At 28.2% G+C, this 16,632-nt stretch overlaps 1 protein-coding gene and 2 long non-coding RNA genes across 3 annotated transcripts; 1 reads left to right on the plus strand and 2 right to left on the minus strand.

Annotated features, from left to right (window-relative positions):
- Positions 1 to 2,249: 2,249 nt before the first annotated feature.
- On the plus strand, positions 2,250 to 5,252 carry LOC117133725. The gene is made up of 2 exons (XR_004457711.1): positions 2,250 to 4,257; positions 4,595 to 5,252. It is a non-coding gene; the product is annotated as an uncharacterized LOC117133725 (long non-coding RNA).
- A 1,390-nt stretch (positions 5,253 to 6,642) lies between these two features.
- Positions 6,643 to 10,009, minus strand: LOC117133726. The gene is made up of 2 exons (XR_004457712.1): positions 7,158 to 10,009; positions 6,643 to 6,890 (listed from the first exon to the last, which is right to left on the minus strand). It is a non-coding gene; the product is annotated as an uncharacterized LOC117133726 (long non-coding RNA).
- A 4,286-nt stretch (positions 10,010 to 14,295) lies between these two features.
- On the minus strand, positions 14,296 to 14,937 carry LOC117133650. Its single transcript, XM_033290359.1, has one exon. It carries the CDS (start codon positions 14,935 to 14,937, stop codon positions 14,296 to 14,298), a length of 642 nt encoding a protein of 213 aa, XP_033146250.1.
- Between the last annotated feature and the right edge of the window lie 1,695 nt (positions 14,938 to 16,632).

Here is a 16,632-nt window from a genome sequence, read left to right on the forward strand (position 1 = left end):
TATAAAGAATCTAACCCACTCAGGAATCTCGATCCCCCTGATAGTGTGATACATGATAATTACATTTAAGCCATTCATTAAGAGGCTTCTAGCATTTTTTGGAAGTATGATTGATATGTGATGTACCACAATTGATAGCGGGGTAAGGCTTATTGAAGGTTAACCAATCATGAATGTCGGACGTGACCTTATGAAGTTCTTCCGTAGTCCAGCATTAACATTAATATTAAACTAGAGCTGGACCTGCCCGAACGGGAGGATGTTTTGTTTTTGTTTATGTAATGTAACTAAATATTTTTTACACCATTATATAATCTATAAAAATGATAATAAAATGGTGACAAAAATACATCACATAATACATATATTGATGTTACATAATTCCACTAATAGTAAAAATAAAATGATTTATATAATTGTAAATGTAAATATCACGCGAATATTAGAGAAACTACTTTTTCATTTTTTATAAATATACTTTTGTTTTCTATAAATAATATAATATATATTAATTTTTTCACGTATTATGTATTTTTTTATTATGACATTACGCATACTAATTAAAATATATATTTTTAGTTTATTTTTAGTTTATGTGTGTGTTTTCCATAAACTAAAATATATATGCGAAAATAATATTTAAGATGTTTTGATAGGTTTTTGCTCATAAATGATAACTATATTTAAATTTCCAACCCGTTATATAAGTAGTCTTAATTTTTAATTTCTCAACCCGATATATAAATATTCATCATCCATTTTTAACACTAAAATATTTATATTATACTTATTAAAATGAGTATTTTGTTAGAATGAGTAATTGCATTTCTTGTATTTATATTATTAAAATTAATTTTATTTTAACATATTGACTTTAAAATTTTATTATATGTAGGATTTTTATTTTATATGAACTTTTTTTAGAACATTTTTATCTTGTCTAAATGTTTTTCTTTACATACAAAACTTGAAGAATATTCTTTTGAAACTTTTTCTATTACCATTTTCTCATAAGAAAAATCTTAGGTGTTTTTAATTTTTTTAATACTAATACTTAAATGTACATGTTATTACCAAATCTTATATTTCAAATCCTTACTAAAGAAAAATAATTTAAGGTAAAATTCAATTGAACATATGTAATATCATACATAATTTAAACATAATTTTCTAATAACATTTTAGTTATATATATCTAAAACAATATCGTCAATTAAATAGATTAGTCAAATTGGTTATTTGAAAAATTTAATTAGGTCCAAATTTATAATTATCAAGTAAAATGGATCTTTTTAAATATGTTCTCATTATTAAGTTTTTATTCCCAAATACGGCATATCTTTTAAATTTTTAAAATATTGTTAATTGATTTCATTAACAATAAAATTTTGAAAAATGTAATAACCATTATTTAATAGATGATAATACCCACAAATTTATGAAAAGATGTTTTCTACTTTACATATTAAGTTTATAGTATTAATCAGCTACCCCTTCCCTTCTATCTTCCTCTTCTTAACCTCGTCATTCCAAGTTAGGTTAATGTGCATTAAGTGTAATATTTATCATGAATTTGTTGTGGAATAGATTTAGGAAAAAATTAATTTAGATTTAAGTTTATTTATTATTTCAGTGGCACTGCTTTGTAAATAAGTTATAAGTTTTATGAATATTTCTTATTTGCACTTCTATTTTAATAAGATACATTAGTCAAAACATTTCTTTGAAATTTAAACTAGTTATTTTCTAAAAATTATGATTTTAAGTGATAATTTATATATATTAAAACTAGGTCGGATACATTATATGTGTTTCATAACCTATGCTGTATCTATACTATTAAAGCAGGATCCTATTGTCATAATTACCTTAGGGGCATGTTTCCTTCACTAACATTGCATGTTTCATTAAGGGCAATTAAGTAATATTAATAACAAATCTATATTGGGTCATTATTTTTGGATCCAGCCCAAATCAAATCTCTCTTGGGCCATTTGGGCCTATTAAAAAATCAGATTCAATTCTCATTTTTTTTTTCTTTGGGCCATTGAGTCCAAGTTCAAATATTTTTTTTTCAACTATTCTTAATTATTTTTTTCTTTTCTTAATATAATTTAAGCATTCATAAAAATAATTGAATTTTTTTTATTGAAAAGTATAAATCTTTATTAAAAGTATATAATTTTTTAATTAAAATATTAACCCCATAATAAAATTAATTTATCAGAGTTATACCAACTTAATTCATTAAAAAAATAAAGTTAAATTTTTTTAACATAAATAGTCATTTAAAATGAAATACGATAAATAAAGATAAAATTTTTAAGTCTTTTATAAAATAAAACACAAATATATGAAAATGTGACATTTACTAAATATTTGTCAATTGAAAAAAAAAACAAAAATAAACCCGCGCTTTGAAAGCGCGGGTCAAAATCTAGTATACTATTAAAACTGAAGTACAATTTAGAATTAACGCTTGGTTCACCTTTATGATTACAACTTCATGCCATTGAGTTAATAACTACAAATTTAATACAATTATCTTTTTTTTTTTGAACAACACAATTATCTATTATTAATTATAAAGTAACCTATTAATTATCCAGTTTTGTTTACTTAATGCAAGTGTGTTGTTCGAGTCATACATTTGTCATACCTGATATGATATTTAACCGTGTACATTAGTCTTTACAAATTGAAAATTCTAATTGGATTATATTTTTGGTTTAGCATACAAGTTCTATCTACTAGCTAATATTGTAGTACAATAAGCCAACCAATATTCTATTTATTAAACTATTCCAGTGCTTCATCTTAAGATAAAACATCTTACAATCCGGTTTACCATACATGTTGTAAACAAAAATAATATTGTAAAGGTATGCTCAAAATATATTCAATAAAATATGGATTATAATATAGTTTATAAAATTTGACAAAACCATACATAACTACCCATATAAAACATAACATACAATCTGATAAATATAGAGAAATTTAGATTTTACATCATTTTCTTAACAATAAATTCTGCCAAATCATAAATTATAATGCTTAAAAAACAAACTCAACGTATTTGGGTTATCAAAATTTTGATATTTATATAAAATATTCCTAAAATCTAGAAAACCAATCTTACTTTTTATTGAGCTAATCTAGAATATATATATAAATATATATATATAGACAAAAATTAAAATCGACATTTAATTCATTACTCATAATACAAATATATATATATATATATATATATCTATTTTTAACAAACACAATAATCATTATTTATAATTTAGTCATAAAATATAGATTACGAAATAATCTTTCTTAATGTATTCTATAGCCGGATAAATAAATATCAATATTTGGCTTATGGAATCTTCATTAGTTCATAATCATCTTTGTTAGACAAAAGTGAATTCATCATAATCGATTTGAAGTTTTGAACTTCTAAAAAATCAGAATATTCCTTGACTGAAACTTCTAAGTCTGGCAATAACTATACTATTAAAGCAAAAAATTAGTTACAGATTTTGACATATGTGTTTATTCTTTGATTTTTTTCTTATTATTTTATTATTCTATTAACTCCTCATGGGTTTAGTCTATTAATAGTTTATTAAAAATCATTGTATTTGTAATGATTTAATGGCCCATTCTAACGGTCCAAATTTTATTGAAAATTTAGTTAAATGTTAAATGAATTTTAAACTTATGTTTTACTAATCTAAATATAACATATTAATAGTTCCAAAATATTATTTTCCTTGAATAACTCATTTATGTATTTTCATCATACATATAAAATCTAATACTAAATCTTGAAATTATATTTTATAAAGAGATTTTAAAGTTAATAAAAACTTAGTAACTAATTGGGGAAATTTTACTTATACACTTTTTATGATACCACTTTTCAACTTTACCATCAATCAAAAAGCATTTTCAAAAATACCACATTCATTAATGTGTAAAAGACAATATTGCCCTTAACTTATCTTCAACTCATTTCTCTCTCTCTCTCGTGAATCTCCGTCCGTCGTCTATCGTCTCTGTTCAGATCCGCTGTTTTCCGTTCAGATCCGCCGTCTCCGTTCAGATTCGCCGTCTATTCGCCGTCTCTGTCCTCCAGATCCACCGTCTCTGTCCTAAACCGACGTCTTCGTCCAGATTCGTCGTCTTCGTCCAGATCCACGAAGCAATCGAGATCGAGACTCAAAACTTCAAATGTTGAATCCTCAGCAAGAATCACAACCTGTAAGTATTTTTTCGGATTTTGTTGTTTTGATCTAAGAGAAAGAGTTATCTATTAATAGTCTGATTAGAGAAAGATTTATAATAGTGAACATTGAGTTTTTGAAAATTTATAACTCTTTATAAATCGAAGTTATTTAGTAATGTAATTGACATGTTCAGTTCCCGACACTCATAAAAGAAGCATATGTTCAAGCTTATATGAGAACCACAACTCTGCCATCACACATTTTCTTTGATCTACAATGTTAATCATCAAATTCATCATTGTCTCTTGTTTTTTTTTCTAAAGTCTTATTGACCAACCATTGACATTTTTTAGTTTCTTCTTGTGTCTTAGATTGCAGAGTCTGTTTCTTTTAGCAGCGATAAAAAGTATGATATAACGCAAGTGAAGGCTCCATCTCAGCTGCAGAAAACGATGTGTTAAGTAACTCAATCAACTAAAAGACAATTTAGAAAGGCTTATAAGACAGTTTATAAAGTTTGTTAAATAATTTATAAGGTTTATAAATTCTGCACAATTTTGAAGTTAACTACGAGGTATTGTGATACTTCAACAGAGCTACCAGACAAGCCAAAACTGATCATCCAACGTTCAAATATGAATTATGTTGAAAATGATTTTTTGTATTTTAGGTAAGGAGGAATTTAGTGAAATTGAGAATTCACACCTTGCGGAAGTGTTGTAGAACTAGCTAGAAAGAATAACATTCAATTTTCAGGAGAACCTTATGCAAATAAGATTATTGATGAATGGGGGTAGATCTATGGTTCACTTTCTCATATCAACCAATGGGGTTAGATCTATGATTATTGATGAATGTAAATAATTTATAAAAGTTTATAAAAAACGTTATGAAAGCATACATTCAATTTATAAGGGTATTATATGAGTTCCATAGGTTTATAAATCAACTAAAAGAGTCTATAACCATTTAGAAAGCCTTATAAAACAATTTATAATGGTTTGTATAATAATTTATAAGGGTTTATAAGGGTACATAAATAATGTATATGGATTTATAAAAATAATTTATTAAGTTTATACACCATTATAAATATTATAAAATGATTTATATGGGAATTTAAAATTTTTGAAGCGGTGGAGTCTTGATTGCTGTCCACATGTACCTCAGAATCTGCCATGTATCATCATCTCTTTACAAAGCCTTATAAGGATATGTAAAATTATTTGTAAGAGTTTATAAACTATTAATAAATGCATATAAAACAAGTTATAAAATCTATAAACCATTTATAAATGTTTATAAGAAAGTTACGAAAGTTTATAAATAATTTATAAGGGGTATGTATACTATTAATAAGAGTTTATAAAAACTGTATGAAAGATTATATTCAATTTATAAGAGGTATTATAAGAGTTGTATAGGTTTATAAATCAACTAAAAGAGTCTATAACCATTTAGAAAGCCTTATAAAATAATTTATAATGGTTTGTATAATAATTTATAAGGATTTATAAGGGTATGTAAATAATGTATACGGGTTTATAAAAATAATTTATTAAGTTTATACACCATTATAAAATATTATAAAATAATTTATAAGGGAATTTAAAATTTCTGAAGCGGTGGAGTCTTGATTGCTGTCCACATGTACCTCAGAATCTGCCACGTATCATCATCTCCTTACAAATCCTTATAAGGATATGTAAAATTATTTGTAAGAGTTTAGAAACTATTAATAAATGCATATAAAACAAGTTATAAAATCTATAAATCATTTATAAATGTTTATAAGAAAGTTATGAAAGTTTATAAATAATTTATAAGGGGTATGTATACTATTAATAAGAGTTTATAAAAACTGTATGAAAGATTATATTCAATTTATAAGAGGTATTATAAGAGTTGTATAGGTTTATAAATCAACTAAAAGAGTCTATAACCATTTAGAAAGCCTTATAAAACAATTTATAATGGTTTGTATAATAATTTATAAGGGTTCATAAGGGTATGTAAATAATGTATACGGGTTTATAAAAATAATTTATTAAGTTTATACACCATTATAAAATATTATAAAATGATTTATAAGGGAATTTAAAATTTCTGAAGCGGTGGAGTCTTGATTGCTGTCCACATGTACCTCAGAATCTGCCACGTATCATCATCTCCTTACAAATCCTTATAAGGATATGTAAAATTATTTGTAAGAGTTTATAAACCATTAATAAATGCATATAAAACAAGTTATAAAATCTATAAACCATTTATAAATGTTTATAAGAAAGTTATGAAAGTTTATAAATAATTTATAAGGGGTATGTATACTATTACTAAGAGTTTATAAAAACTTTATGAAAGATTATATTCAATTTATAAGGGGTATTATAAGAGTTGTATAGGTTTATAAAAGAAACAATTGAAACCAAACTCACTTACATGTCCAACTAATATCTTCAACTATGCAACTACTAAAAGAGAGATACAATTGTTTTAGTATAAGAGATGTCTAAAGAAGATGAGAGAGAAGAATATACTAAGAAGCCAACTCTGCAACTTTTATAAAGCGTTATAAATACGTAATTCTTTGATAGCACAAACCACATTCTTCTTCAGAGTCTCTCTTGCCTCTTCAAACAGCTCACCAACCTCGTAAATTTTCAAAATCTGAACAAAAGCCAGTCACATATTATTTCTACGTATCAGCATTCACTTCCAAAAATAAGATTCAAAAATATTATGCTTTCGTAACTCAACATACTCATCCTTCATCTCCACTGCTTCTGTAGATATTATACACAAAACAAGACATAAAAAATAAATCTCACAAAGTATAAATAGAACGTTACACTACCAAAACACCAACGTTCCACCTCATATACTGCACATACTAAAACATTGCTAGTCAAACTACAAATAGTAGCATTGTATTACCTTAAGGAAGTGAGATACTTAGATATGCATATCACCACACATATTCTCCACAACATCTTTTAAATCCAAAAGCTGACAACACACATTTGTAATTCTCTGCAACATCACCAAATCAACCAAGAGAAGAAGTAATGGAATAATTATACTCTTAGGTTAGTACCTTCTCATGAATTAAATAATTATATAAATCTGAAAACTATGACAATAAATCAACCAAATCAATAATTGTACTCTTACGTTAAGCTTTGTGTCTTTTGATTGCTAACAGATCAACAGTAAGATTTGAAAGGACCCAATTTATAAGATCTTATAAATTTGAGATCTGAAAACTTCACTTGAAAAACTTCGTCTTCTTTCTTAGAAACATATCGATTTTGATAAATCAAGCTAAAATTACAGAAAGAGGCAAAAATCACCATATACTATCATCTTACCTTTTTTAGTGTTTCTTAGGCGTTGGGGGAGAGATCGTCTCGTTCGTCTGAGCTTGTTGAGTCTGTCAGCTTTGCCGGAGAACTTCTCGGCATCGTCAGATCTCGCCGGAAAACTCGTTAGCGTCGTCAGATCTCACCGGAAACTCATCAGCATCAGGAGAGAGATCGTCTCATTCGTGTTTCGCCAGAGAACTAATCAGCATCGTCAGATTTCGCAAGAGAACTCGTCTTCGTTGTCAAAGCTCGCCGGAAAACTCGTCAGAATCACCGGATCTCGTCGGATTGATTATCGGATAGTGGAGAAGAACATAATAGTTGTAGTTTTAATTAGATAGGGGTATAATTGTATTTTGCCTATTAAAATTTTAATGGTAAAGTTGGTCAAGGTATTAATGAAAAGTGGTACATTGAAAGTGATATTTGTGGCAATTTCCCTAACTAATTAATAATATTGTGGGCACAATTACTCAATCCTTTTCTTAAAATTGTCTTAAAAAGTGTCACATTGATATTTTTAACACAGATTAAGAAAATTTATGTTCATATTAGTTATTTTGTATTTGACAAATATTATTTGAGATAAATCAAATTATTTATAAGATTTATTGAGTTTGCAACTGATATTAAGTTGAAAGTAGTTATATTTTGCATTGAAATTCTAAAATGACACTCTTTCTATAAAAAGAGAACAAATATTATAATAACACTTTTAAAATATCCATTAAAAATATTAGTAAATATTAAAAATAAAAAAACACCTGCATAGGCATGCAGATCAAACTCTAGTCGATTATTAAAAGACAAACAATGAATGTATAACTAAAATTCGCATGATATATGTGAAGGATGGAGAATAATAAATATAAAATAAACCAGAATTTTACTTTTAAAAGTACTTTGAATTGCAAATCTAAAAATGATATTCTAGTAACGGAAAGTTTCAAAAACCTTGATTAAGGAATTGTATCCAAACTTGTATTAAACATAACTCATGTTTTCACTGATAAGAATACTAAAATATTACTCCTTTTTGTTTTACAAGGAGTGTTATTTTGACACTTTTTGTTATAAACATATTATTTTGGAATTTCAGTGTGATTTATATTTACTTTAAGTTTATAATTAAATACAAAATGCATTAATTATATAAATTATTTTATTTATTTCAACTACTATTGAATATTGATTAAATGTGTGTAACTAACAAGACATAATCGCATTTTAATCGTTTTCTTACTTTACATAAAATGTCAAAATGATACTTTTATTAGTGGAGAGTGTAATTCAAATGTAATTAGGGAACGATAAAAATGTTCGTAAAGGAAAAATATATGGGAAGTAAGACAGGCTGAAAGAGGAGCCAAAGTGGAAGTCCAATTCACCTTTATCCTAACTAATAATGCTCTCTTATCTTTATATATTTGTATTCAAATACCTTAACTACAAAGATTGTTCAAATCAGCTGTAGCCTATTAACAAGTACCAACACGCATTTATGGGCAAGAAAACCTAATAACCGCACCAACACGAGCTTATGGGCCACAAACCATACATTTTTGGTATTATATGAGATACCTAGAGTTATGTAGCCTAAGTACTTACCCACTAGTTCACCTTTCACATCATCAGTAACTAGGGTTCGTCAGTTCTAACCAAATTCAGTTACATGATTACATCCCAGAATATGGGTTGGGTTTTATAAAAATGAGGACCTATGGACTAGGCCTACTATGAACAATAGCATTTTTTTTCCTTTTTCGTAGATCTGCATTATAAAGAGAAAATCCATTACCGTTACCAGAAAAAAAAAAGATTAAACCAATAAAAAATAGAATATGTAACTACACTAAGCGCTAATTTGACAGTAATTCTGGACTTACTAAATTGCCAAAAATCGGAAGTTAAACAGAATATATGCAGAGCCTAGTTTACAATTATTTAAAAACTAAATCATAAATGTTGAAGCTTTATTGCTGAAACCAAAAAGTAATAATCAAAAGAGTAGATTTAAAATTTTGGTGAAACCTTAAATATCAGTTTTTCAAATACAGAAAAAGTATAAAACATTATCACACAATAGATGAAGGAATAAAAATTGTGATAGGTTTTCTCCGAAATTCAGTCATTGGTTTCACCTTCTTTCTTTTTTGATCATCCCCTATGTACTAAAAGAAAAACATTACAACATTTTAGCTATGGTTGGTACGTGTCATCACTAAAATATCTTTTAAATTCTCTAGAAAATATGTTGGTTCACTAAACATATATTATATACTTCTAATTAACTTAACAAAAAAAATAATTAAAAATATACAATTAATAGTTTTTCATTTCCTTAAATAAAAACTACACAATTACCAAAAGTGAATAAAATATTTATTTGACAATTAATGATTTTAATAGTAAATATTTGATAACAATTTACATATCCTCCACTTTTTTGTTTAATATTATATTATTAAAATAAATTAAAAAATCATATTAATTATATAAAAAATTACATTTTTCGTATATGTTATATTTTGAATTTTTTAAAACGACTATAAATTACAAAAACTGTTAAAAATCTCACATTGAAAGTTTTGTGATCAATGGGTTAAATTTTTCTTATAATAAGATACAATTGATAATAAAAAATATATGAGTAAAATCACACACATACACACATATATATATTTAACTATATACCATATAAAATACACAAATATTTTAATTTAAAAATTTACACTGAACAAGTATTGAGAAATTAATATTTTAATTTCGAAATTTTCATTGAATTTTTAAAAAAGATTATAAGTTATTAAAAATATTAAAAGTCCCACACTAATTTTTTTTGTTATTAATGGTTTACAAGTTTTGTTAAAAAATACAAGATTAGGAAGTTTCATTTAATAGATAGTCATATTAAAAACATACTATATATATGTTAACATTAGTTGCATTTAATTACATACAAATACAAAATAGAGAACATAATTGTTTAAACTTTTTTACCACAAAATGATTGTAAATAAACAAAAGTAATTTCTTTATGTATTTGTGTCATTTTAATTATATACGTAACAATTAATAGTTTTCAATTATTCAATACATAGTTATTAATTTATTTCATAATATGTAAAAATATTAAATAAATAATAATATGTAAAAATAATTTCTGTATAAAACATTTATTCTGTGATTTGCGCGGGTCTTAAACTAGTTGGTTTAATAAAATTGCATCTTTAAGCTTGTTTTGGTTTGGCTTATGGGTGTTTAAGGATAGTATGGAATCTTAACTGCTTGTAAGAACCTCATAGGTTGATATGTGATCTTTAGCGAATAATACTTGTTTAACCCAAAGTTTAAGAGTTTTAGGCTCATGAAAAATGTTTGATTTTAAAAGGGGTTATTAAGTACGTAGCATATTGACGTTACAAAAAGGTAGATGAGATATTGGGAAACTCTAATTTGCCAAAAAAATATATTCAAAACTTGATTCAGGGTCTTACTTGTTTCTCTGCTACCAGCTGCAAACACAGCTTTTGCGGTTGGTAGCGTTTGATAACGTTTCGAAATAATTATACAAACCGTTTCGAACTGCTCTAAACCTCTTAAAATCAAAAGATGGTTGCAGCTAGAGTTTACGGTTGCGGACGATTGTGGGTGAATAAATAAATATCAAAAAAAATCAATTCTTTTTTTTTAATTCAAAATTAAAATTTTAAAATGGAAATATTATAAATAAAAATATATAAATATTTTATATATTAAATAAAATTCACAAACAGTATCATAATTTGTTTTATAAAAAGTTTAAACTAATTATTCATTAGAATTATTTTAAATTAACACACATACATATATAAAGATATACACATATACAAAACAAAACAAAATATTCTTTAACTTTTTTTAATATAAATCTTCAAACAAAAAAATATTAAAATTATAACTTTCAACAAATTAAAAAAATTAAATAAATAAACATAATATAATTATTAATCATATAATATTTATAATTATTATATTTTATAATAATAGTATATTTATATTTTTATAATATTATAATATGTTAATATTGATAATTTATTATTAAACCGCTGCAATATCTTGTAATCAAACAGTCACAAATATTCCGCAAACGCAATAATTTTTAAACGTCGTACAAAATACTTAATAACACTTGAAACCGCAACCACCCGCATCCACAAACTTCCGCACTCACAACTGCAACTGTACAAGTCGGACCCTTAATAGTTTGAAAATGATAAAAAATGCATTAACTATGACCAGCTTCCAAAAATTATAAATATTATCTTTTGAGTTTTTAGAAAATATAAATAATACTAAATTCACTAAACCAAGTTGATTATGTTCTTTAATTTGTGTATATCTTTAAGAATAAGCTTAGCCAAAAAATATAATCATTTTGGTATATTATTTCTTATAATCACTTATTTTAGTATATTAATAAAGTATTATGATTTATGCATGAAATAATCTCATATGTAATTTTCTTTTGAAAGTGGTAATCTCATTCAAATTCAAATACTTTGGTTGTAGAAAATATATGTGAGTCTGAAAATAAGTTATGGTGCAGAAATAATCTTCCCCCTCCTCCCTCCGCGTAACAATTGTATGTCTTTCTCTTATTATTACAATTTTTTTATTTTGAAATTTCATAATGTGCAATCAACTAATATAAAATTCCCATACACATAACATACGTTTTAAAATAGGGTTGCCTGCCTATTCCCCCCTTTAGATACACTGACCCTATTTATTCCCCCCTAAACTATCAAGCTCTTCATAAACCCACCTGATCATATACTTTCTCTTTAAGTCTCCCCCCAAACTTTTTTAATCCCCCTTTCTAATCAATTTCGAAATTGCAATTAGATAAACTAAAAACGCGTTTAGAAAACAGCGATTGCCCAATTAAAAAAAAACCAGACCCGACCTGACAATTAAAAAACCTGACCCGACTTAAAAAAAAAACAGATTGGCGATCTAATTGAAATTAGGGCTCGTGTTTCTGTTTCACGACACTTACGAAGAAGATGACAAAAAAAAGAGAGAGAGAGAAACGAGAGAAGAGAATGCTGAGGAGAGAGAGACAGTGAAGAACGACGAAGATGCAGAGGAGAGAGACACAGTGAGGAACGACGAAGATGCAGAGGGGAGAGAGACCGTGAGGAACAAGGAAGATGCGGAGGAGAGAGAGACAGTGAGGAATGTTGAAGGGGCTGTTGTTTTCAGGTATGGATAATTTTTAAGCTTGTTTAACCTAGATTTCATTATTGTTTATGTCTGGATTTGAGTTTGAATTTTGTTTTACAGAGATGAAAGAGGTGAAAAGAAAAAAGCTGACCGTTGAAACAGAGAAGAAGGTTATGAGAGAGTACGAGGAAGACATGAAATCTGGAAAACGAGATAAGATGGATGAAGCTGAGGATACTCTTGGTCGATTTGAGTATGAAATCGAGTCCACGAAGAGATCATACTTACACAACCTACTCAATCTTCTCAAGCTCAAGACTAGTTAACACTTGATGTGGCTTTTGTTGCCGTTTAAAACACTAAGTGGTTGTACTTGTGTGGCTTTTGTTATTCTTTAAAACTCTAAGTAGGGTCTGTACTCCGTGGCTTTTGTTTTGGTAAAACATGTTCTTAAAATTCTGTGTTTTTATCTTCTACTACTCTGTTTCTAATGATGCAGATAAAATATAAGTTAAAAAAAATATTTACCAAAACAAGCCAGCAACGTCATTTAGTGTTCTTAGCTTTCTTGCAAGAAGATAATCGTTGTGATCATGATTATCAACATACTTTCTCGATTCTGAGTTACTTGAACTTACAAGTTCTCCAGCAAAAAAAAATCTGATGAGAAAGGCATGAAGAACAGGAAAAACAAACACTGTATTCTTTAAAACAAAAAGCATAAAAATGCAAAACCAAGCATAATTTTCGATCATAACAAGTCAAACTCATGTTCTAAACTTAACATCACAAATCCACACAAAGAACAAGTCAAACTCATGTTCTCTCTATTTCACGTCGTCGTTGTCTCTCTCTCTCTCTCTCTGTTTCTCGTCGTCATCTCTTTCTCTCTCTCTTCTTCGTTGCCTGTCTGTGTTGTGAGTGAAGAACACAGAAACCCTTATTTTAATTTTATCCCCAATACAATTTTTTTTTAATTTAAGCCTGGTCTGTTTTTTTTTTTAATTGGGCAATCGCTGTTTTCTAAACGCGTTTTTAATTTATCTAATTGCGATTTCGAAATTGATTAGAGAGGGGGATTAAAAAAGTTTGGGGGGAGATTTAAAGAGAAAGTATATGATCAGGTAGGTTTGTGAAGAGCTTGATAGTTTGGGGGGGAATAAGTAGGGACAGTGTATCTAAGGCCATGAATATCGGTTGGACTAAAAACAGAGTCCTTAGGATATTTTAATCATATTAGTAGTTTAGGACAATTATAAGGACTTTGGTTAATTTATGTGATTATTAGTGGGACTTTTGTTTGGTCCTTAAGTATTATTTTTTTTTTGCTGAAACTTAAATATAGAAGATAAATCAAATTGAATAATTAATAAGAAAATCAAATTTTATTCATTTAATTAGAAAATTTCAAACATTTTATTACATTGCAATTACAAAACAAACACAAATAAAAAAAAGGAAACACACATTTTATTCATTATATAGCAATTTTAACCTTACTTTTAATTTGGAATATGTCCAAATTTAGCCCATATATGTTCAACCAAATCTTGTTTTAATTGTTGATGGGTATGTGGATTCCGAACTTCTTGCCGACGAGCAATTGAACAGCCGGTATTGTTTGATCTTTTAACAGTAAAGTTTAAATCCTCATCTTCAAATTCTTCCAGAGTGTTTGCATCTTTTTCATCTTCGACAATCATATTATGAAGTATGATACATGCTTTCATAATATTTCCAATTTTTTCTTTATCCCATAACTTAGAAGGATTTTTGACAACGGCAAATCTTGCTTGCAAGACTCCGAAGGCACGCTCAACATCTTTACGAACTGCTTCTTGGGTTGTAGCAAACTTTGTCTGCATTTCAGTTTGAGGTAGCCGAATAGATTGAATAAAAGTTGCCCATTTAGGATATATACCATCTGCTAGATAATATGCTAGATGGTACTCTTTTCCGTTGACATAATAGTTGACTTGTGGCGCGATGCCGTTAATAACGTCATCAAAAACAGGCGATCGATCAAGAATATTAAGATCGTTCATAGTACCTGGAGCTCCAAAGAATGCATGCCATATCCAGAGATCATACGAAGCGACAGCCTCCAAGACAATAGTTGGTTTTCCGGTTCCGCGTGAATACATTCCTTTCCAAGCGGTGGGACAATTCTTCCACTCCCAATGCATACAGTCGATGCTTCCAATCATTCCCGGAAATCCACGTTCCTCGTTCTCATATAGAAGTCTTTGCAGATCCTCCGGTGTGGGATGTCGTAGGTATTCATCGCCAAACAAGGAGATGATTCCCGCGGTAAAATTGTGCAAACATTTTCGAGCAGTTGTAGCAGCTACAACAGTTATATAAGAGTGATCAATAAGTTTAGTTACTTCAATACACATTAACAAGTGTTTCGTAAGCTATCAAAAACCTACAAACCATTTAACCTATCATCTCTACGTAAATACAAATCTAAAACAGAGCTATCGAGGACACAATAACAAAGACAATTGTTGATACGATACAACTACCAAGCTATGAACGATCATCATCATCATTCAATAAAGAGACAGAATGTAATATACTTAACTTATCATCACAACAAAGATTCACACGAATACAGGCGAGGAAACAATACAGAAACTGAACCTAATCAACAGAACATATAATCAAAATATAGAATCGATAACACCCTCTGTAATCTACCAAACAAATCCTCACAACTAAAATCGAAGAACCCATCATGCGGAAGAAGTAGATCGATAACGACAAAGGAACACATACCTTTTTAACTGAAAACAAACGGCACGGAATGGGCTTAGAGACAGGCTCCGGAATGACTCGTGAGGGCTTCGTGACCGATTCGGGGGAGATGAGAGGAGAGATGAGAGGAGAAAACAGCGAGCACGTCGTCGGTGTACTATCGCCTCATGAGTCGCCAGAGAGAGAATCAGAAGACGGTGAGATCGATAATCTGAAACGAAATGAGGGTTTCCCCTACCCGACGACGCCGTTTCATCTCCACTCGACAGCTGGCAACGAAGGACGACATTTAGATCGACCTTAGTTAAGGCTCGTCCCGCATAATTAAACCAATTTTCTATTTATTTTTCGGCCCAAAATTGCTAAGGACCAACATTTGGACCACCGATAATTATGGCCTAAGGGGGGGAATAGGCAGGCAACCCTTTAAAATATAATATCACACAGATATATATTTGGAAACATATTATCCACTATTTCCAGTGGAAGATAGTATTGTTTTAGTTTTCTTTGGAACAAAACTTAGGTTACCTTTAAATTCACATATATAGTCACGTAGATAATTTCTTTAAAACTATTAAACTTAGTTAAAATTAACTAAAAATGTAGAATAACGCCAATTTTAACGACGATGACGCCGTTAGCTAAACCATAAAACCTAAATCTTAAATTCTAAACCCTAAACCTTAAATCATAAATTCTATACCATAAACCCAAATCCTAGACCCTAAACTCAAATTGTATACCGTAAACTCAAACTGTATATCCTAAACACAAACCATAAACCTTAAACTCAAACCATATATCATAAACTTAATTAAATCGTAAACCTTAAATTCAAACCTTATAGCGTCTAGGTTTAGGGTTTGCGTTTAGGATTTACAGTTTAGGTTTTAAGTCTAAGATTTGGATTTAGGGTATACAGTTTGGGTTTAGGGTCTAGGATTTGGTTTAGAGTATATGGTGTGGATTTAAGTTTTATGATTTAAGTTTAGGGTCTAGGATTTAGGTTTAGAATATACGGTTTGGGTTTGGGTTTAGGGTCTAGAATTTGAATTTAAGGTATAAGATTTGGGTTT

Source organism: Brassica rapa, chromosome A04, assembly GCF_000309985.2.
Source record: "Brassica rapa cultivar Chiifu-401-42 chromosome A04, CAAS_Brap_v3.01, whole genome shotgun sequence".
Classification (NCBI taxonomy): Eukaryota; Viridiplantae; Streptophyta; class Magnoliopsida; order Brassicales; family Brassicaceae; genus Brassica; species Brassica rapa.